At 37.0% G+C, this 24145-nt stretch overlaps 2 protein-coding genes across 3 annotated transcripts; one reads left to right on the top strand and one right to left on the bottom strand.

Annotated features, from left to right (window-relative positions):
- The first annotated feature begins 238 nt into the window (after positions 1 to 238).
- LOC143343895 (dynein beta chain, ciliary) lies at positions 239 to 22192 on the top strand. The gene is made up of 52 exons (XM_076769256.1): positions 239 to 307; positions 472 to 624; positions 686 to 781; positions 847 to 1193; positions 1252 to 1408; positions 1492 to 1724; positions 1830 to 2119; positions 2197 to 2345; positions 2514 to 2759; positions 2826 to 3050; positions 3116 to 3317; positions 3447 to 3613; positions 3986 to 4398; positions 4530 to 4800; positions 5082 to 5344; positions 5442 to 5752; positions 6369 to 6484; positions 6586 to 6797; positions 7010 to 7213; positions 7482 to 7553; positions 7729 to 7944; positions 8031 to 8268; positions 8407 to 8599; positions 8671 to 8848; positions 8922 to 9050; positions 10522 to 10741; positions 10817 to 10978; positions 11058 to 11204; positions 11388 to 11549; positions 11730 to 11966; positions 12282 to 12503; positions 12567 to 12818; positions 13038 to 13164; positions 13255 to 13388; positions 14007 to 14244; positions 14633 to 14820; positions 15223 to 15392; positions 15533 to 15753; positions 16037 to 16313; positions 16369 to 16644; positions 16889 to 17294; positions 18057 to 18373; positions 19154 to 19286; positions 19381 to 19662; positions 19740 to 19946; positions 20115 to 20316; positions 20379 to 20510; positions 20690 to 20865; positions 21059 to 21169; positions 21234 to 21407; positions 21511 to 21659; positions 21824 to 22192. The coding sequence occupies exons 1-52, from the start codon at positions 272 to 274 to the stop codon at positions 22116 to 22118; spliced, it is 10734 nt and encodes a 3577-aa protein (XP_076625371.1). The 5' UTR covers positions 239 to 271; the 3' UTR covers positions 22119 to 22192.
- Positions 22193 to 22384: 192 nt separating this feature from the next.
- Phf5a (PHD finger protein 5a) lies at positions 22385 to 24077 on the bottom strand. Of its 2 annotated transcripts, XM_076769264.1 has the most exons (4): positions 23961 to 24077; positions 23490 to 23750; positions 22800 to 22990; positions 22385 to 22639 (listed from the first exon to the last, which is right to left on the bottom strand). In XM_076769264.1, the coding sequence occupies exons 2-4, from the start codon at positions 23539 to 23541 to the stop codon at positions 22550 to 22552; spliced, it is 333 nt and encodes a 110-aa protein (XP_076625379.1). In that variant the 5' UTR covers positions 23542 to 23750; positions 23961 to 24077; the 3' UTR covers positions 22385 to 22549. The 2 variants fall into 2 exon arrangements, with proteins under 2 accessions (XP_076625379.1, XP_076625378.1); XM_076769263.1 differs by lacking the exon at positions 23961 to 24077 and having other exon boundaries at positions 23490 to 23952.
- Between the last annotated feature and the right edge of the window lie 68 nt (positions 24078 to 24145).

Genomic DNA, 24145 nt, shown 5'->3' with positions numbered 1-24145 from the left:
GAAGAAGAAGATGAAGGAGAAGGAGAAGGGGAAGAAGAAGAGGAAGCAGAAGAAGAGGAAGAGGTCGACGAAGAGACGTTAGCGATTCGACGCGAGAAATGGCAACCATATCTCACCTACGTTGACAATTTAATTTCTAAAGGGCTCGTTCAAGCAGTCTCCACAAGGTGAGTTCATTGACTTTTTATTTGCGACAGAAATTTTGAAAATTAAAACCTTTCCTCGTCACAGTATTTGTTATATATTGGATGAAACTGATCCTGATGGTGACATGGAGCCGTTGTTCGAAATACAAGTGTGCTTAGGGGTAAACACATATACTATACTGTTATAAATAACTTTTATTCGTTCTAAAGAGTATAAAATTTTCCCAACATTGAACTTATTTAGGTACATACATCTATTGTATATTGTTAATTCCGTCTACTTTTTTCCAATAATTCTGATGTTCGTTCTGTTTTCACGAGAAAGAATCCCAGTATTAATTTCCAACCATCGGTGGATATGAACGATCCTGATGGATTCTTCGCTTTCTTCGAAGGACTGTTGCTCGATATGATGAAGATGGGTACCTTTATACCACGCGTCGATACTCAAATCGTCGAAGAACGAGAACATTACGCGGTATATTTATTATCGAGACCTTCGTCGACTCACAGTCAATAACAATTGTTTGTTTCCAAAGGCCGATCTGGCAGAAGAAGACGGTATCGTATTTATGTTGGAAGAGACCAGCAACAGAGTGAAATTAGCCTTGGTGGAAGCAAGGGAATATGCTCAGGTTCGTTAACAAGTGTAAACCGCTATAGAAAGATTATCACACGTCTCCTTTTCACCTATTTTCAGACGTATGAAACTTATTCCTGGTTATGGTCGGACGACAGACAGGCATATTTGAATTACTTCCTTGAATTTTCTCGATACGTTACACCCGAAGAAAGGCAAATGCTCGAAGAACAACCGGAGTATATTCCGGAGAATATGAAACCAAAAGCGCCGGATTTGGCGGACTTCAAACGAGAAATTGATTATTTTATGGATCTGTACGAGAAATGCGATCAAATACCGAACGAACACGTCATTCGACGCTGGCTGAGGCTCGATCTGAAGCCCTTTAAACAAACCCTGATGAACATAATTTGCAAATGGGCCAACGTGCTGAAGGAATATTTAGTCAAACGAATTACCACGCAGTAATTATTTTAAAAAGTGATTCGATATTTCGAGATATTTTAACGAACTCGTTTTCAGATTGGAGGAGCTGGAAAAGTTCTTGGAGGCAGCTATGGAAAATTTTTCGCACAACATCCTCGAAGACGATTACGATGCGCTTTTGGAGACTATTTATTACTTGAAGGAGATCAGAGATCGACAATTTGAAATCGAAGATATGTTCGATCCTATTAAGGTAAAATTACGATAAATCTAATATTTTGATACTTTCTCGTAGTTGTAAATACCGTTTGAAAATTTGTCGATTCATTTTTCCAGAAAACGGTAGAACTTTTACAGCATTATCAAGTAACGTTGTCGCCGAAGATTTTTGATTGGTTAACGGAATTGCCTGATCGTTGGGAGACGTTGAAGAAAGTGGCTGCACAAATTAAACAAGTCGTTCAGCCTTTGATGACTCGACAAATCGAACTCTTGAAGAAAAGATTGAGCTACTACGATTTCAAACAGCAGCGTTTCTTGGACGAATTTCGCAAGGAGGACGTTTTCAAGTAAGCTCCTAGCAGTAATAATAGTACGCGCGTAATTAATTAGACATATTTTTGCTAAAAAGTCATATTTATAAAAAACAAAAAAATTGATTCGATTATTCGCAGTACGGATTGCACGCATCCTTACGAGAAACTAGACAAAATATACGAAGAAACTTTAAAGTTCTCCAAGGAAGAACAAAATCTTGAAGATCAGTCTGCAATCTTCGAACAAGAAATGCCCGAGTTTAAGGTGAACAAACTCATACGAAAAGAGATACAACTTTTGAAAACCGTGTGGGATTACGTGAATGTTATCAACACCAGTTTGAACGAATGGAAAACAACCGTTTGGAAAAAGATCGACGTAGAATGGATGGACCAAGAGTGCAAGAAACTTTTACGAGAACTGAGACGTGAGAAACATTTCTTCTTTTTCATACCAAATTCTGTCCATCGTTTCTTGAGACTTTTCACATTGTTTCTCTCGTAGAATTGGACAAGGATGTACGTCCTTGGTCAGTATACTCGGACGTTGAAGCACAAGTGAGAAACATGATGGCGTCGTTAAGAGCTGTTGCGGAATTGCAGAATCCAGCAATCAGAGACAGACATTGGAGAGAATTGATGGCTGAGACAAAGGTTATTAATTACTTGATCTCAACATAACTCAACTTAACATATATATTCGTTATTCTGTTCATAAAATCGACTTGGAATCGAGCTCGAGTAGAAATATCGATCGATGGTCAAACGCGACTTACTTTTCTGGGTAGAATTGTGTCAGAAACGAATTGCGTTTTGCGATAGGTGGCCTTTAGTATGTCCGACAGTACGACCTTGAATGATTTGTTGAAACTCCAACTGCACAAATACGAAGAAGAAGTTAAGGACATTGTCGCTAAATCGGTCAAAGAGATGGCGATGGAAAAAGTATTGAAAGAACTTCTCGATACTTGGAGCAACCTCGAATTTCAGAAAGAGACGCACGAACGTACGAAACTAAGCGTCCTTAAAATCTCCGAGGAAGCTATCGAAATTCTCGAAGACAATCAGGCATTCAACGAATAAAATTTCTCCGTGGGTTAGATTGATTGTTTTACTAACGACGAGTGTTAACAGGTGCAACTGCAGAATATGATGAGTTCGAAATTTGTGGGATACTTTCTCGACGAGATTCTCGATTGGCAGAAGAAGCTGAGCACCGCAGACGCGGTGATTCACGCCTGGTTCGAAGTGCAACGAGCATGGATGCACCTTGAAAGTATCTTCATTGGCTCGGAAGATATCAGAAGCCAACTTCCGGATGACTCGAAACGGTTCGAAAAAATCGACAAGGACTTTAAAGTATTCTTTCGTAGCGTTTTTACTTAATGCAGGGAGAAATTACAAGCGTCGATGTACTTTTTAAGGAATTGCTACGGGAAATGCTGAGCAACTTGAACATCGTGAAAGCAACCAATCGACCGAAGCTTCTGGAAAAACTGGAAGAGCTGCAAATCCAGTTGAACAATTGCGAAAAAGCATTGGCGGATTACTTGGAAACGAAAAGATTAATTTATCCGAGATTTTACTTCGTGTCAGCAGCCGATCTTCTAGATATTTTAAGCAACGGTTAAGACAAATCTCAATTATTCCGAAACTACTTTTAACCAGTTTTAAAAATTGCTTATTACCTTTTCTAAATCCTTCTTAAACCATTCAGCGATAGAAAGCCTAACGACTCGATAATTATTTCGCAAGGTAATAGTCCGGAACTGGTTTGCGTGCACTTGTCAAAATTGTACGATTCCATCGCGGATTTGGAATGGAAAATGGACGGCGAAAAACGAACCAAGATCGCGATTACCATGATCGCCAAGGACGGCGAACGCATGTCGATTTACCGTTTTTGCGACTGTAGCGGAAAAGTAATTTGCAAATTGCTTTTGTGAACGTAACAAAACACTTTTTAAAAATTATTACTGTATCGGTGGGGGGATTTTAAATTGTTAAATCAGTTGGAAAAACTTCCTGGAAAATGTTTCTTTTCTGTTCTGCTCGTTGCAGGTGTTAACCCTTTGCACTTCTATGTTGAGTGTGACTCGATATTTTTCCAAGTCCAAACCAAAGAGATAATTAATTGAATCTGTTTGTTCCTCTGTTTGTTTAAATTACTCTATTGGTTAACGTAAATTTCAAGTAAAATACTTGAAAGTGCTGGGAGCTGCTGGTAACAAAATTGAAATTCGGAGTGCAAAGGGTTATAGTCTGCAACTGTTTTGTAAAAATTACTCTTTCAGGTAGAAAACTGGTTGAACAACGTGACAGACGCGATGAAAAGAACCGTGAGGAATCGCATATCTCAAGCAGTGGCTACTTACGAGGAGAAACCAAGGGAACAGTGGATCTTGGATTACGAAGCTCAACCGGCTCTTTGCGGCAGTCAAATTTGGTGGACGACCGAGGTGAACATGGCCTTTATGAGACTCGAGGAGGGTTTCGAGAACGCGTTTAAAGATTACCAGAGGAAACAGATCTATCAGCTGAACGCTCTGATCACGATACTTTGCGGAGACTTGGACGAGGGCGACAGAAGGAAGATCATGACCATCTGCACGATCGACGTGCACGCCAGAGACGTTGTCGCGAAAATGATCGCGATGAAGGCTGATAGTTCTTCCAGTTTTCAGTGGCAGTCACAGCTGAGGCACAGGTCAGACGGTTTACCGAACAATTTCATTCAATTTTCCACAAAATTTTCGATCGATCTTTGGTTTTGATTAAATTCAAAGTTCCGTTACACCGACAGTAATTTTCAATATTTTTGATAAAATAATATTTCAGGTGGAACGACAAAGCTCACGATTGTTACGCGGATATTTGCGACGCATCCTTCAGATACAATCACGAATATTTAGGGAACGTTCCGCGACTGGTAATAACACCGTTAACGGACAGATGTTACATCACGTTAACGCAATCTTTGCATCTGGTAATGGGGGGAGCACCTGCTGGGCCAGCAGGAACCGGCAAAACGGAAACCACGAAAGATTTGGGGAGAGCATTGGGCCAAATGGTGTACGTGTTCAATTGTTCTGAACAAATGGACTACAAGGTAATATCGAACGGAGGTAATAACTTTCTCCCTGTTCCTCTGTTATTCAAGATATTTTTACAACAAGGGTCAACAACTATACTATTAAAAAGATATCACGCTAATTAATTTTGATATTTTTCGTAAATATAGTTCAATAATAACAGTTTCAATATTATGTATCACTCTTCAGTTAATAATATATTAGAAATATATAGAAAAACATCATTGCATGTGTTTTCAAAATTGTTAAAAAATTGTATACTTGTACAGTGCGCTATCCTTCTGTTATATTTCCACAGTCCTGTGGAAATATTTACAAGGGTCTTGCTCAAGTCGGAGCATGGGGCTGTTTCGACGAGTTCAATCGAATTTCGGTGGAGGTGCTCTCGGTAGTTGCTGTACAAGTGAAATCAGTACTAGACGGAATAAAGAGCGGCAAACCGACATTCTTTTTCTTCGAGGAGGAACTGAATCTCGTCCCCACTGTCGGTATGTTCATCACTATGAACCCCGGATATGCTGGAAGAACGGAATTGCCGGAAAACTTGAAAACATTATTTCGGTAAAATCCAATACATATAATTTTTTAAAATAAAACACTCACAGAGAACCTACTGCCGTTAAGATTCTCACAAACGGTTTTCTAATTTATTTTAAAGGCCCTGCGCGATGGTAGTCCCGGATTTCGACTTGATCTGCGAAATAATGCTGGTGGCCGAAGGATTTCAAGAGGCCAGACTATTGGCTGGAAAATTCATAACGCTTTACCAACTCTGTCGAGAACTTTTGTCGAAGCAAGATCATTATGATTGGGGCTTGAGAGCGATTAAGTCGGTTCTGGTCGTCGCTGGGAAATTAAAGAGGGACGATCCTCAGAGGGCCGAAGATCAAGTATTGATGAGAGCACTCAGGGACTTCAACGTTCCAAAAATTGTTACGGACGATGTGCCTGTCTTTATGGGACTTATCGGTAAATATATTAGATATTACCACAGTCGAGGTACATGAATAAACCTTACACCTTACGGACAAATTCTTCGACGAGATTAAAAAATTTTAAATCATTCTAAAAAAATTATTTTTAGTTGCGGGGGTCAATTACAATCATTTTTGGTAAATAGATATATATACGAAATCCTACTCAGTTTCGAGAAAAAAATTCGAGTAGGCAATGAAATTTTTCGGTGAAATTAAAAAATTTCAAATCGTTCTAAAAAAATTATTTTTACTTGCAGGGGTCAATTACAATTATTTATGGTGAATAGACACACCTTCGAAATCCTACCCACTTTCGAGAAAAAAATTCGAGAAGGTGTGAAATTTTTCGACAAGATTAAAATATTACAAATCGTTCTAAAAAAATTATTTTCGGTTATAAGGGTCAATTACAATCATTTTTGGTGAATAGACATACCCCCAAATTCTTATGCACTATTGAAAAAAAAAATTGGATGTAAGGTTTACTCGAATACCGTGTCTGTGACATTACATTAAGCGTCTTTCGTGCAATTAAAAACTACATATAAGAGAAAAACTACTGTTGAATCTTCAGAGATTTATTTTAAATAATAGTTTTTTTCATTTAGGCGATTTATTTCCTGCTTTGGATGTGCCGCGGAAAAGAGATTTAGATTTTGAATTAACGGTCAAGGAGTCCGCTGTCGATTTAAAGTTACAGCCGGAAGATGGATTCATATTAAAAGTAATTATTAAATGTTCCTGTTCTCTTGGAGCATTACTCGTTTATTTGCTATCGAGTAACAAATTTTCGTCACACGTCGACGAAAAATCGAATGAAATCAGGTGGTACAACTGGAAGAATTACTTCACGTTCGTCATTCGGTTTTCATCGTTGGTTTCGCTGGAACAGGAAAAACGCAAGTTTGGAAGACGCTAAATCAAACTTACTTCAACCAAAAATTAAAACCGTATTACAACGATTTGAATCCAAAAGCTGTGACCAACGACGAGCTTTTTGGAGTCATTAATCCAGCCACTCGAGAATGGAAAGACGGGTGGGTTTGTATCTTTCTGCTGTACAGTCCTTTAAGAAATGTTACGTTTATTATTGGCTTGATTGTTTGCCTCTTTTGACACTTTGTCAAACGCATACTTTTTCTATTCTTTATATCGAGATGGTATAAGTATTTCTTACACTTACTCTTCTTTTCTATTTTTCTCTCCTTATTTAATACATACGTTAGTGATAACTGAAAAATTTGATTAGATTGTTCTCGATGTTAATGAGAGACCAAGCAAAAATGTCAGGAACCGATCCAAAGTGGATCATATTCGACGGGGACATAGATCCAATGTGGATCGAATCGTTGAATACTGTGATGGATGATAACAAGGTGCTGACATTGGCTAGCAACGAAAGAATCGCTTTGACGGATCAAATGAGACTCATTTTCGAAATTTCCAACCTTCGGTATTAATAACTTTTTATACAAACTATATACGAAACTCTCATTGATACAAATATCTAATTAGACTGTCGATAACGTATCAAACCTTGAATTTTCTTTTAATAATTTTATCTTTTTCCTAAAAAAAATATGCATGTGCGTGAAGTCTAGTAATTATACAAATAACGGTTCTAAAAATGTTTCGTACGCGTAATTTTTCTTTTTAACTCGAAAAATTGTTGTTGATTCGATGGCTAATCATATTACAAAATATTTGCAAATAAATTTCAGTACAGCAACGCCAGCTACTGTTTCCAGGGCTGGAATTCTTTACATAAACCCACAAGATATTGGATGGTACCCGTAAGTAAAGTCTTTCTTATTTCAACAACTGTAAATATTAAATAACAGTAGTAACTCATTAAATATTTCAAAACATACCCTTTTAATCAGTGTTACATATCGTCATCTGATAGATTGTACTAAAGTAGATAATAAAATTGAAAAAGAAACAAAAAATATTGTATAATTAATGTAGATTTTCAGTCAGCTGGATAGATACGAGAGAACCGTCCGAAAGGGCAAATTTGGTTATCCTGTTCGATAAATATGTCCCGCCGCTCGTAGAAGCGATGAAAAATAAGTTTAAGAAAATAACTCCGTTGCCAGAGATCTGTCATGTAGAGATGCTTTGCAATTTGTTGGATTGTTTTTTGACGAACGAAAACGTACCGCAGGACTGCCCTAAGGAATGGTACAAACAAGCATTAACACGGCCAAAATACGTACGATGGAATTGAACAATTGCGATCTTTAAATTGAAATCTCTCGTCGTCCAAGGTACGAACTGTATTTTGCGTTCGCTTGCATTTGGGCATTCGGCTCGGCTACTTTTCAAGACCAGCTAATCGACTGGCGAAACGAGTTCAACAAATGGTGGCAAAACGAATTCAAAACGATCAAATTCCCCACCGGTGGCAACGTGTTCAATTATTTCATCGAAGAAGACACGAAAAAGTTGGTCCCCTGGACCGAGAATGTGAAGCAGTTCGAGTTGGATCACGATGTACCGCTGCAAGTTCGTTAAAACGTCCCTTTATTTAAAAACTGGCTCTACTTGGGACTTTTATAGATTCTTATTCAGCTTCGCGAAACGTTAAAATTGTTTCTATACGTTTAACGGTAAACATTTTGGAAAATATTTGTGTTTTTTCAGTCCACTTTGGTACCAACCGGCGAAACGGCATATTTACACTTTTTCCTGGACATTCTCATCGAGAAAAAAATGCCAGTGATGTTGATAGGCGCCGCAGGCTCCGGGAAGAGCGTGATCGTGGCTGAGAAATTGGGATCTCTTCCGGACGAATATAATGTCGCCAACCTACCCCTCAATTACTATACTTCCTCGGGTGATTAACACTTGGACTCGACTGCATGAATTTTCTTTTTTTTTTATTATCAAGAGTGTTCGTTTTTACAGAAATGCTACAATCGAATATGGAAAAACATCTGGAGAAAAAAACTGGTAGGAATTATGGTCCACCGGGCACGAAGAAGCTAATATATTTCATCGACGATATGAACATGCCTGAAGTCGATACTTACGGCACCGTGCAGCCCCATACACTCTTTAGACAGCACATTGATTACAATCACTGGTATAAAGACGTTAACATACTGTATGTTATATTCTATGGGTAATTTTCTTTTAATAAATAATTAAAAATTTAGGTACGATAGAACGAAATTAACCATAAAGGAAATTCACAATACGCAATACGTCTCCTGCATGAATCCTACAGCAGGAAGTTTCACGATAGATCCCCGTTTGCAGAGGCATTTTGCCGTTTTCGCAGTCAAGTAAGCTTACGATGCATACAGGGTGTTCGACCACCCCTGGGAAAAATTTTAATGGGGGATTCTAGAGGCCAAAATAAGACGAAAATGAAGAATACTAATTTCTTGATGGAGGCTTCGTTACAAAGTTGTTAATAATTAAATTCAACAATTTCAAATCGTTCTGAAAAAATTATTTTCGGTTGCAGGGGTCAATTACAATCATTTTTAGTCATTACACATACCCTCGAAATCTGACGCATTTTCGAGAAAAAAATTCATTACTGAAAATCTAATTAGGTGCCTTTTTTCGACGGGAAAAAATAATTTCAAATCGTTCTGAAAAAATTATATTTAGTTACAGGGGTCAATTACAATCATTTTTGGTCATTACACATACCCCCAAAATCCTACGCATTTTCGAGAAAAAAATTCCTAATCGAAAATGTAATTTATGGCCAGAAATGTTGCCCGAAAATTTCTGGCGAATCTTTAAAATGTCATAACTTTTGAACGGATTGACGGATTTTAATGTTTAAAAAAGCAAACGACGCGTATTTTGGTGGAGAATATGTAGAAATTCTAAAAATATTCGAAAAGTTGGTCCTTGACCCTGAAAAATGAGAAAAACTCCATAAAAATGGTCCAATATTCAAACAACAATAAATCCTATAATTGTGAATATATTTCAATGAAACTTTTTTCTGAAGTAGAGTTCATGGGTACCTACAAAAAAGTATTAGACAACTTTTTTATAGGACGTCAAACAAAATTATTAAACATGAAAAACGAATTTTTAAGAAAAATCGACGGGGGGTAGCTGCTTAAATTTTTCGGCGGAAAAAAAAATTTCAAATCGTTCTAGAAAAATTATTTTCGTTTGTAGGGGTCGATTACAATAATTTTTGGTAAATAGACCTACCCTTCAAATCTTAACCACTTACGAGAAAAAAATTCGAGTTGATGTAGGAATTTTCGACGAAATTAAAAAATTTCAAATCGTTCTAAAAAAATTATTTTTACTTGCAGGGGTCAATTACAATCACTTTTGGTCATTACACATATCCCCAAAATCCTGCGAATTTTCGAGAAAAAAATTCAGTACGGGCGGAACTTTAAACGTTAATAACTTTTCAACAAAGCCTCTATCAACAAATTGGTATTCTTGATTTTCGTCTTATTTTGGCCTCTAGAATCCCTCATTGCAATTTTTCCCAGGGGTGGCCAAACACCCTGTATAGCACACTGTACAAGTATACAATTTTGTTACTTTTTAAACAATATATATTGCGTTGCTTTTGATATTTCTAATATCTTACAATAATAACAAAATATTTACCGCGAACAGAACAAATTTTAATTTACCGAAGAGTGATATACGATATAAAAATTACTATTATTTAATTACATTTACGAAAAGTACAAGAATTACTTAGCGCGCTATCTTTTCGCCGCGGAGTGCATATTGTGTGAAAAATTTAATTTTTCGTTGCAGCTTCCCGTCCGACGAGAATTTAGTTAGGATCTATAGCCAGATACTAGATCAGCATCTGACAAATCCTCTCAATAAATTTAATTTAGCGTTGACTAAAATTGCGGAGCCCTTATTGGCAGCAGCGTTGTACTGTCACGCGAAAATTTCTACCAGCTTTCTGCCAACTGCGGTCAAATTTCATTACGTATTCAATCTACGCGATCTTTCGAATATATTTCAAGTAAGAATTATTCGAATTAATATTTTAAGGGACTTTTATAAATATCTGTAAACTATGATTCGCTGCACTTTAAAGGGTATACTTTTCGCTACTGGTGAAACTGCGCCGACGGCCAATCATTTAATAAGATTATACGTCCACGAAGCGACGAGAGTGTATTCCGATAAATTAGTAAATTCCGATGACAAAAAAACATTTCAACAATTGATAAAAGAGTCGATTCGCAAAAATATGGCTGCAAGTACCGCGTCGTTCGTTATGAGAGTGTTCCAGAGACTTGTTATCGTCGACTTCATCTTTATATTTTTAATCGCAGGAGGTGGACGAAAATATTATATTTTCCGAGCCTACGATATATTGTCACTTCGCCGAGGGAATTGGCGAACCGAAATATATGCCGATAAAAGACTGGCAACAGCTGACAAAATTACTAGACGAGGCGTTGCTGAATTACAATGAACTGGTAATCGAATCGACAAGTACTTTAATTTTAATTTATACTTCCGTGTCATCGATCGAAACGAAATCCTACGAATTCAGTTTTTCTTGGAACAAGAAAAACGACTGCAGCAACGACTAGTATAGTTTAATTGCCAATAGTAGATGTACGTTCCACTTGAATTTGGATCTTTGTATTCTGGTACAGGTAGGAGCGATGAATTTAGTTCTATTCGACGACGCAATGTATCAAGTGTGTCAAATAAATCGTATTTTGGAATCACCGAGAGGAAATGCGCTCCTAGTGGGCGTCGGAGGAAGCGGGAAACAATCTCTTTCCTCCCTTGCATCCTTCATATCAGGCTTAGAGGTATTTCTCAAACAACCATTTTCAAAAATAAATAATATCAGATACGTTCGATGAAATTCTACGAGAAAAAATAGTTGCAACTTAGCGAAACTTGATTAAATAATACCCTGTGTACGGAATAACTTTTAGTTTCGATATTCAATCGGATATTGTTCGGTTAAGAAATTTGATAATTTCCAGGTTTTCCAAATACAATTAAAATCAGGATATTCGGTGAGCGACTTGCGGACCGACCTGGCAGCTTTATATTTAAAGTCTGGACTAAAATCAATCGGAATTACTTTCTTGATGACCGATTCTCACGTTGCTGATGAAAGATTCCTGGTTCTTATAAACGATATGCTCGCGTTCGGCGAAATATCGGAATTATTCGCCGACGAGGACATCGACAACATTGTGAATTCCGTAAGAAACGAGGTAATTGTTTATATTGTAAAAGAAACAATTAACCAGTCAGCTGTGGCGAGCTCTTTTCGTAGCGTTCACTTGTTTGTTTTATTTCGTTTTGAAAATGAATATATTTTAGTTTTCGCTAAAATTAGAATTTAGATAGCAAATGATGACTAAATTTTATTCGTGGAGAATACAGTCGTCATGATACAAAATACTGCCATTTCTCCATGACGGATATAGCAGTCGAACACAGTTGACCGGTTAAGAAAAGTTATTAACGCGTATACGGATAGAAGAAGGAGAAGAGTAAAACTTTCACGATGGACGCGCATATTTTAGGTGAAGCAGACCGGAATGATCGACAGCAACGAAAACTGTTGGAAATTTTTCATCGATCGAGTACGAAATCGATTGAAATGCGTCCTTTGCTTTTCGCCAATTGGAGCCACGTTACGAACCAGAGCCAGGCAATTCCCGGCTATCGTAAACAACACTTCGATCAATTGGATTCAGAGTTGGCCGTTGGAAGCTTTGAGATCCGTTTCCGCTAGATTCTTGCAAGTAAGACGATTTCTGGGTACAAAGTCCGACGGAGAACTTGTAAAATTCAACTGTCCGTTGCAGGAATTAGAGGACCTTCCAGGAAATTACAAACAATCGGCTTCTTTGTTCATGTCGTTCGCGCACACCAGCGTAAACGACATTTCCGCCATTTATTTGCAGTTCGAGAAACGGTACAATTACACGACGCCGAAGTCGTTTTTAGAACAAATTTCTTTGTACACTAAATTGCTCACGGAGAGGACCTACGACATAAACGCGACGATCGAGCGATTAAAAAATGGCTTGGAGAAGTTAGAATCGTGCGCTGGCCAAGTAAGTGCATAATTAGTCCTTTGCTAGAAATTCGAACTTGAATCAACGTAAATCGCATTCACCTTATTTAAAACGAAACACATCTTGCGAATGACTGAAAACTAAATTGATTTCATTTTATTCTTAATCGACGAGCCACGTGATTTGCAAAAGGGTTAATTTGGAGAGCAAAGCCTGCATACTCCTATTGAATTTAATAAGAAATAAATTAATTTATAGGTTAGCGAATTAAGAGTTGTCCTGGCGGCCCAAGAAATTGAATTAAACAAGAAGAACGAAATTGCAGACACAATTCTCACGGAAGTTCGGGCTGAAAACGCTAAGGCGGAAGCTGAGAAAACCATTGGTACAGTTTACGGTCCTGCGCGCCATAGAGGGTTACGCAGGAAGTAGTATTCGTTACTTTCTCGTAGTGTAAATATATATTTATCGACAGTGTCCGAGGAAGAAGCAAAAATAGCGGAAATAAAAGAAACGGTGGCTGAAAGACAAAAACGTTGCGACGAGGATCTGGCCAAAGCAGAACCTGCCGTTCGACAAGCCGAAGCTGCTCTCGACACTTTGAATAAGGCACGATAACCTTTAGAATTATTAATTAAATAAACAATATATAATCCAGTTTTATCGCACATCAGTCGTACAATCAATAGGAATTGCTGAAACATTTTTAAGTATATAGCGTCAAAGTAAATATCAAAATAAATATAGAAGACAGCATAAATTATGAAAGTAGTTATATTCAGTGCATAGAGTATGAAATGCCCTTTAAAACGAGCGTTCGTACAAGTCGATAGCTTCATTAGTTCCGGAGATATAAGGGTCCGAAGCGTTTGTTTACGTTTCATTGTTTACGTCGCGAGTTCATTGATCCCGCGCGCGCGTAGTAAATTCTTGGTCACGTGACTGTCTCGACTCACGCGCGAGGAAGAGGTACGACGCGACAAGTCAGACGGAGACAGAGATAGTCGAATTAAGAAAAATTACCCCTTTACATAAATTGCGATATCTCGAAAACGGAGAGTAGGATCGACAAAAACCAGAAACCATTTCAAAGAGGAAGGTTTACCGCTTCTAACAATGGCGGAATTATTGATAAAGCACTAACAGTTTCGGAACTACACGCGTCTAAAGTTTAACTATTTTTATCGTTATCGGTAGCAGGTTATTGAACTATTGTTAAATTTACAGAGCAATCTGACCGAACTGAAGTCGTTTGGAACACCACCGGAACAAGTAGCGATGGTGGCACAGGCTGTTCTGGTGTTGTTTGCTCCGAAAGGACAAATACCCAAAGACAGAAGTTGGAAAGCATGCAAGGTAATGATGGGAAGCGTGGATGCGTTTCTATCGCAGCTGCGAAATTACGACAAAGAAAACATTCATCCTGAAGTTGTCAGAGCCATTCAACCCTACATCAATAACAAAGGTTCGTGCGAGTCCGTGGGGGTGTTAAAAAAGAGAACATTTTTTTCTCGATCGAAGCATTATTTTTTAGAAAGTCGAGCGTTGCAAATTTATAGGCACGATTTCAACGCAAGTAGTACAAGCGATTAATGGTCAGACGCGCGCGTATCATACGCATCGTACCTGAGTTGAAATTCACGATAGGAAAGTAGCGTTACTATGTAGATACGAGAATCTTAACTTACGTTCGAGGTCACTCTGGTCGATGACTGGGATGATAGACGATGCAAACCTGTAGACGATCGAGTTCCGTCAACTATCGAAAATAAAAAAAAAACAATTAAAATAAGCATTCAAATTCTGTTAAAAAAGAAGCTTGAAATATTCCTGTGTTTATCGAACTGTTTTAGAATTCGATCCAGAGATTATTTACTCAAAATCCCAGGCAGCCGCAGGCTTGTGCAGCTGGGTCAAAAACATAATGGTTTTCCATTATATCAACGAAACCGTGAAGCCACTGAGAGCTGCACTCGCGCAAGCTAACGCCGAATTGAAAGCTGCCATGGACCATTTAAATTCTCTGAGAGCACGTTTGGCGGTAATTATTTCGTTCGAAACCTGCCAAAGGATAGTAATTTTCTATTTACGAACACAATAATAGCTAGTCACACCTGGTCCTTATTTTACACAATTTTTAAGTCGCATGAAATTTGTATCCTGTGAGTATGGTCGAAGCAGATAGTACTAATGTACATATTCATTAACACTGTTTCATGGTGTCTCTTCGCACCTTTGCATTTCGCTAGAAATAATTTTTAATGTCATCGGGGAAACATAGGAAATAATATTAAACATAAAAAAGAAAAACTGCAAGTTAAGATTTTACCACTGTCAGAGACAATCTTGACGATCTGAAATCTGCCTAGAGAAAACAGAGAATGGTCACGTTTAGACGTAACGCGACTAGATGGAAGAGCTTTCTACTCGAATCGTTTTCTAGGAATTGCAAAAAGTGCTCGACGTCCTGGGGGAAAGAATGAACGCTGCATTGGCGGAGAAACAAAAATGCCAGGACGAGGCCGATGCTACCGCGTTAACCATCGACCTTGCGAACAGATTAGTGAATGGTTTAGCATCGGAGAAAATTAGATGGACCGAAACCGTGAAAACGTTTGTTGAATTGTCGATTGTAATTGTCAATTAACCGTTTGCAGATGGTACGATTCGACGTACGATAAATACGGATTGCGATCGTCTGCAAAGGGTTGATGTTTAGAACAAAAAGAACAAATTTAATAATTAACGTTTAGGTTGCGGAGTTCAGGCGTGACGGTGCCAGGCGACATTCTCCTTGTGACGGCATTTCTGTCGTACATGGGATGCTTTACGCGAAAGTATAGAACCGATTTGATGAACGAACATTGGCTGCCGTTTTTGGAGAATTTGGAAACAAAAATACCAAGGACAGCCGACTTGGACGTATTAACTTTACTATCCGACGATGCGCTGATCGCTCAGTGGAACAACGAAGGTGATAGTTTCATGAAAATGAACTTGTACGAATAAATTTTAACACTAGATTTACGGACGTCAGATTCCATATTTAAAATTGCAGAACACGTAAATATTATTTTTTAACAACTTGTGTTGAATTTGATTGATGCAATGACACGAATACATATTCTAATTAAAAGAGAAATCGTATTTTAAGGTAATCGTCAACATGAGAGGTATCAATAAATATACGTGCTATCAATGGTCGTAAATCTAGTGTTAATAAAGGGGCATTTTGAACGGTAAATATGCGTTTTAAGGTTTACCAACCGACAGAATGTCGTCTGAAAATGCATCGATATTAATGAACTCGACGAGATGGCCTCTTATAATAGACCCGCAGTTACAAGGATCGAAATGGATTAAAAATCGTTACGGAGATGAAATGCAAGTACTGAGGCTCACGCAACCAAATTATCTGACGCTTATCGAATTCTCTATTGCGAACGGAGGAATTGTTTTGCTCGAAAACATTATGGAAACGATCGATCCTGTCATGGATCCTATCATTAAGAGGGATCTAATAAAAAAAGGAAGGTACTGCCGCGGGGATATTAAAAATGTGTTACATTTCTAACGACAAATTCGTTAGGGCTATCAAGATTTGGGACAAGGAAGTGGATTACGATCACCGTTTTCGACTGATTTTGCAAACGAAGCTGGCCAATCCTCATTACAAGCCCGAAATACAGGCGCAGACGACTCTTATAAATTTTACGGTAACCAAAGATGGTTTGGAGGAGCAACTACTAGGGGATGTCGTGAAAGCAGAAAGGCCCGACTTGGAAACCAAGAAAGCCAACTTAACTACTCAACAAAATACATTTAAAATTACTTTGAAAGCACTGGAAGACGATCTTCTACACAGGTAAACGATCGTTTGAAAAGCTATGCAAGCGATGCATTTTAACAAAAATATTTTTTCATTTCCACGTAGAATACGAAAAAGAAATTGTACGAAGCGAAATAATAATGATATGAATAATGTTAAATTTGTTTCGAAAGGTCAGGGGATTGTAAATAATATCAAGCGTTTCTTTTGTATTCTACGTGCAATTATTGAATAAAACAAATTAAGATGTACGTTTGATCGAGCAATTGTTTTCTTAAAGGCTATCAACGGCCGGACCAGACATTCTGAGCGACGTAGATCTCGTCATTAATCTGGAGACTACCAAGAAAACTGCCGCGGAAATAGAAATAAAAGTGGCGGAAGCTAAAGTGACGGCCGTAAAGATCGACGAAGCACGAGAGATTTATCGTACAGTCGCGTCCAGAGCCAGCCTTTTATACTTTGTTCTAAACGATCTCAGCAAAATAAACATGCTCTATCAGTTCTCACTGAAGGCCTTCAGCGTCGTGTTCCAGAATGCAATTAAATTCTGCGAGACCTCGGACAATTTGCCGAAACGCGTTCAGCTTTTGATCGACAGCATCACTTATTTGGTGTTCGTTTACACCAGCAGAGGATTATTCGAAGCCGACAAGTTGACTTTCCTTTGCCAAATGACCATTCAAGTAAATTTCTTTACGTAGATCTAGTTAAGTAATAGCAGTATTTATTAGGTAGGGGGAAAAGAGATCCATTATTTTTCACTCACTGTCAGATGGTATTTATTTTTTGTTTGGTAAAGTATTGACCAAACAAATTGAGACTTGTGGTCGTTGGAAAAATGACATTCTCTACTGAAAAAAATTTAGTTTTTCGATTGGTCGATTCAGTTGTGAGTTACATGGTGTAAAAGATAAAAACAAAGAGAAAATTCGGTATATTTTACAATTTTGCTTTGATAGAGGCGAAAATGCAAGCCAGAAGGCTAAAATTGTGAATGATGTTTATGGGCCCGATACTGTCACAGTCAATGTCGAAATGATCGAAGTAGATCGACGTTTTAGCAGTCGTTGCACCGCTCAGGAGCTAAAGATCGACCACAAAACAGTTTTAAACCATTTGCATAAAGCTGGATTAAAAAAGAAGCTCGATATTTCGATGTCAGACGAATTGATTAATTTTTGAAATTTACATTAAATAAAATCTTGAAATAAACGTGAAAACAATGGATTTCTTTTTCCCCAACCCAATATATCTATTATAGCACGTTTAACGATTTTTCATTGTTTTTCGATACCGTAAGTTAAAATTTACTATTATTTTTTTAATTCATTAAATTTACATTTATTGTTTCAAAAGTTAAAAAATTTAATACTCGTTAAGTGTACTGTTTCTTTGGTTGTCGAGCGTACGAAGCCACAGATTGAGACTGTTTCAAACTGTTTCAGATTTTTATGCAGTCCAACGAAATAACGCAAACGGAACTCGATTTCCTTTTGCGGTTCCCGTACATACCCGATTTAAAGAGCCCCGTGGATTTTCTGACGAACGTCGGTTGGGGCGGGATTATGTATCTGAGCCAAATGGCGGACTTTCAAAATTTGGAAAAGGATATAGAGGGCGCCGCGAAGAGGTGGAAAAAGTTCGTGGAATCGGAAACACCGGAACGAGAAACATTCCCTCAGGATTGGAAGAACAAAACTGCTTTGCAACGTCTGTGCATTATGAGATGCCTCAGACTGGATCGAATGACTTACGCTTTCAGGTATAATTTATACAGGATGTTCAGTTTAATGGGGGATTCTAGACACCAAAATAAGACGAAAATCAAGAATACCAATTTGTCGATGGAGGCTTCTTTAAAAAGTTATTAACAATTAAATTAAAAAATTTCAAATCATACTAAAAAAAAATTATTCAGTTACAGGGTTCAATTACAAGCATTTTTGGTCATTAGACATGCCCTCGAAATCCTAACCAGTTTCGAGAAAAAAATTAAATAAATGGATAAATTTTTCGGTGAAAAAAAAATGTTTCAAATGGTTCCAAAAAAATTATTTTCGGTTGCAGGGGTCAATGACAATCATTTTTGGTTATTAGACATACCCTCGAATTCCTACTTACTTTCGAGAAAAAAATTCAAGAATGGGTGAAAATTTTCGACAAAATTAAAAAATTTCAAATCGTTTTGGAAAAATTATTTTCGGTTGCGGGGGTCAATTGCAATAATTTTTGGTCATTAGACATACCCTCGAATTCCTACCCACTTTCGAGAAAAAAATTCGAGAATAGGTGAAATTTGAAACGTTAATAACTTTTTAACGAAGCCTCCATGAACAAATTGGTATTCTTCATTTTCGTCTTATTTTGGCCTCCAGAATCTCCCATTAAAATTTTTCCCAGGGGTAACCGAACACCCTGTATATTAATCGATAAAGAAAACTATCGACTCTGTTTTTAAATCGACAATTCCTACCAACTTGCTGATCATTATTATTTTGTTGGTCTGTACTGAACTTTCGACTAAAACTGTGGGTTTTTCTAGATGCTTCGTGGAAGAGAAACTAGGCTCGAAATTTATAGAACCCTCGTCCCCACCGTTTAATAAATCCTTCGAAGAAACCAGTTCGATCACACCTGTATTTTTTATCCTCTCCCCAGGTGTCGATCCGTTAAAGGTAAAAGGTTTTGTCAAAGGTTGATTTGATAGTATTAAACGTGAATTATAAAAGGCGGTAAATTTTTGAGTAACGGGAAGTAAGAAAATTTCAGGACGTGGAGAGCCTTGGGAAACAATTGGGCTTCACTTCGGAGGACAGAAACTTCCACAATGTGTCGCTCGGTCAGGGCCAAGAAGTTTTAGCCGAGGCAGCGATGTCCATCTCGGCGGACGAAGGTCACTGGGTGATTCTGCAAAACATTCATTTGGTAAGGAAATGGTTGCCCACTTTGGAGAAGAAAATGGAGCAACTTTCGGAGAACCCGCACGACGATTACCGGTTGTTCGTTAGCGCCGAGCCCAGTTCCGATCCCCACGAATCGATAATACCACAGGTGATCGACGAACCAAAATTGCTCGTTTCAACAAACTCGAATACGAAAATTTCTTTTAATAAATAAATTACGCGCAGGGTATATTGGAAACTGCCATAAAAATCACCAACGAACCGCCATCGGGAGTGAAAGCGAACATCCACAAAGCGCTGGACAATTTCACCCAAGAAACTCTGGACTCCTGTAGCAAAGAAACTGAGTTTAAAGCCATATTGTTTGCACTTTGTTATTATCATGCCGTGCTCGCGGAAAGACGAAAATTTGGAGCACAGGGATGGAACAGAGTAATTCTAATCGTGATTCGTTTAACTATACAGAATATATCCTCCATCCCGTAACTTATAGATCATGACTATTGGTAGTTACTGGATTGTTTAGAATCTTTAGATTTTTATTATTCGTAATTTTCTTTGAAATAAAATTATGAAATTATTATTCTTTTCTGTTGCCAGTCTTATCCATTCAATTTTGGCGACTTGACGATCAGCGTGTCCGTGTTATATAATTATTTGGAAAACAGTATCAAAGTACCATGGGAGGATCTTCGTTATCTGTTCGGAGAAATAATGTATGGTGGCCATATAACAGACGATTGGGACAGACGACTGTGTAAAACGTATTTAATGGAATATTTGCAACAGGAACTAGTCGATGGCAAGTTTTTCGTATAAATTTCATTCTTCCTATCGTTACTATTATCGTTGTTCTCCATTCAGGTGAACTATACCTAGCCCCAGATTTTCTGGTGCCACCGAACAGCGATTATAACGCGTACCACCAATACGTAAGCGACTATTTGCCAGCAGAGAGTCCCGTGCTTTATGGACTTCATCCCAACGCCGAAATCGGTAAGTTAACAATATTTTCAGATAAATATCGCTGAGATTTATGCAACACAAAAGGTTTAAACTACTTTAAATTGGTTCAAAATCACTTTACGATACTCTCGGAGCGGTAACTATAATTTAACTTGCATCGATCGACTATAAGCTTGACGAACGTTGAAGACAACTACGTTTCTTGTTAGGATTTTTAACGTCGACCGCGCAAAATTTATTTAAAACGTTACTGGAAATGCTGACGCAAACTGTGAGCGATACAGCGGGCGGTGATATATCGAGAGAGGACAAACTTAAGGGAATTATAGAAGACTTGTTGGACAAACTACCAGAAGAATTTAATATGCATGAACTTCACAGCAAGGTATCAAATTTTTTCACAATTTACAATTTCATACGTAATTTGTATAAAACCACCAAAGCAACCTACGGTTTTCTATTTAAAAAATAACAAAAGAGCTTATTGAGAGTTTGAACGAATGAAATTATTTATTTAATATATACATATACGTACTTACAAAGATTGCATCGCTTAAATGCATATTAAAATATCTTAGATTGAAGATCGCACGCCATTCGTCACGGTTGCATTGCAGGAATGCGAACGAATGAACCTTTTGTGCGACGAACTCAAAAGATCTCTCAAAGAATTGGATTTGGGATTAAAGGTAATCAAACATTTGGCCAGAATTATAAAAAAGAAAATTAATTTAAAAATATAATAATTGACAGGGTGAATTAACGATAAATGCCGAAATGGAAGATTTACAAAATTATATAATGATGGACGGTGTCCCTCCATCTTGGACAAAGAAAGCTTATCCTTCAGACTTAGGATTGAATAACTGGTTTGCTGATATGCTTAATAGGATAAACGAATTGGCCAAATGGACTACAGATTTTAACGTAACTTTTACTTGGATTAATTATTTCATCTATCAAAATAATCAAAATTGTTTTGTCGATCGTTTCGCGTAATATCATTCATTTACGGATTAATAATTTCTAGCTTCCATCGTCAGTGTGGCTAGGTGGATTTTTCAATCCTCAATCATTTCTGACTGCAATAATGCAACAAACTGCAAGAAGAAATGAATGGCCATTGGATAAAATGTGTTTAAATTGCGAAGTTATGAGAAAATACAAAGACGAAATCACGTATGTACGAATTTCATAGTCCAAATGTTTCGATAAAAATTTAATTTTTACATATTGCAAGAAAATGTCTAAAAAAAACCGTATCCATCGTATTTATTTGAAAAGTTACGACTGTTAAATTTTGTTACTAAACTATTAACAATATTTTCACAAAAATAAAACAGGTCAGCGCCAAGGGAAGGTGCATACATAAATGGGTTGTACATGGATGGTGCACGGTGGGACACGCAAACAGGATGCATCACGGATTCTCGATTTAAAGAATTATATCCACTAATGCCGATAATGTATATTCGAGCAATTACCCTCGATAAACAGGACTTGAGAAATATGTACGAATGTCCTGTGTATAAAACGCGATCACGAGGTCCCACTTACGTGTGGACTTTTAACTTGAGAACTAAGGACAAGCCTAGTAAATGGGTCCTCGCCGGAGTAGCTATTTTATTACAAATCTAACGATATTCTATAGTTGATACACGAGATAATATATCAGTAAAGAATATTATTTGTTACTACTTATGTACTTTGTGGTACAAATTGCTTCCTATTAAAGAACATTGTTTCTCGTAATGCTTACGAGTTCTTCGACCGCCGACAACGATGCAATACGGGTTTTATTTTCACGAAACAAACACCATTTATAGTGATTTAATTATTTGAACCGCTAGTTAAGATTCCGCGTGAAAAATAAAAAATATAAATAAAATAATATCTACTTTTGTTTAGAATTTTTATTCGGTTGCTTTAAAAACGGACAAATCATTTATTACATGAGAGGTGGATGTGTCCCTGGGAACACAACTATAAATTTGCATTTACAAATAAACTTATTTATTCAGGACTTAAGAAAAATTATATTATACAAATTAAAGTCTGTTTTACAGTACTTATCTTCTCTTGAACCCATATTTCTTTCTTTCGTAAAATAGATCTGTCTTTGAACTTCCAAGGTTTACAATTTTCGGACAGCCATCCCTCTAGAAACAGATTAAAAACATATTAAATTAAATTTATTCAAATTCTGATATTGGATATCGGAGTAATGTTAAATTTTCATAGTAATGCTAGTAAGAGACATTCATTGTAATATATTTAAAGTAGTCAAAAACAGTTCTTCCTTATTGAAGACAAACTTACATCCTTTTCTTGAATTGTGCATTCCTTGCAATAATAAGCATCAGAAACACCTGGTCCACCACAGATAACACACCTTCCCTGATAAGACCCATAATTGCATTCGTCGCAAATTCTGACAAGAGTACATGGTCTAACATAGGAATCACATATGACACATTTGCCGTCACACTTTTCACACAATCTTCCAATTGCTGAAGTTAAAAAATTTCATTTTGTTAAACTGGACACAAAATAATTAGATATTAAAGAAACTAACATGCAATTTCAATGATAAGTGCTTATTAAATTTTAACATTTGGATTCTTGTATCGAATCTTCTTCGGAATGAAATTACAAATTAAATATAAAATGAATTAAAACTCGGACAAGTAATTAGAAATAACCATAAAATTAAAATGTTAATTTTTCACGCTATATATTTATTTGATCTCAAACTTACCTTCATATAATTTAAAAAGAAAAACTGAATAGTTTTGATAAAACAAACTAATTAAACGTTTAATGCACTGACTTTTCTACACTTGTTTGGCACATATTACGACTGCCACGGCAATCAAAGCGTTAAGTGTAAATTTCATAAATAACAGAATGTTCAGGATTTTTGTTAAACTATTTAATAGTTTATAATTAATTGTAACCTTAAATTCAAGGAAGCAACCTAACCTAATTCAATACAAATTTGATGCTTACCAACTCCCGGTTGTTTTCTGCAGAAAATCAAATCTGGATGATGTTTAGCCATATTATAGAATGGGTATAACACATCAAGGAATACAAAATGGGGGTTATAGTACACAAGTTTTTAAGAATGCACGCCACAAATGATCAACCCGTTTGAACAATTTCAAATAAAATCAGAATATCCAATCTAACTCACTGATCTTTTTTTACCGATACTGAGCCACACTACTGATACATCATTGGCCTAAACCACTTATAATACTAATCGTGCTGAAAGTAAACCTTGTAATAATGGTAGTTCAGTCTATTCTGAATATAAGGTGATAACTGATACGTGTTAATTCTTAAATATCTGTCAAAATAATATTAAGCATTCAATCGCAAATATATTTGTAGATATTTGTTTGTTTCCTCTGTGGTACTTGAAAACATATAATATTCATGTAATAAGTATGAAAACATATCGAAAGATTTACATACCTATCACTTGCACATTCTCGTTTTTTCTGCTGTTAAAGTTTCTTTCAATATCCGCGCCTTAAACCTCTTGAGATGCCATTCCAAACGCGATGTTGCCAAATTTAATCGTCCAAATAGTTATTCGTCGGATAAAATACCGTAAAGGAACACTCTATCGCCATTTGGCAGATATTAAACGTTTAAAT

Source organism: Colletes latitarsis, chromosome 7 (assembly GCF_051014445.1).
Source record: "Colletes latitarsis isolate SP2378_abdomen chromosome 7, iyColLati1, whole genome shotgun sequence".
NCBI classification, from domain to species: domain Eukaryota; kingdom Metazoa; phylum Arthropoda; class Insecta; order Hymenoptera; family Colletidae; genus Colletes; species Colletes latitarsis.
The sequence above is the reverse complement of the archived record's forward strand: the minus strand, read 5'-3'. Positions and strand labels throughout refer to the sequence as shown.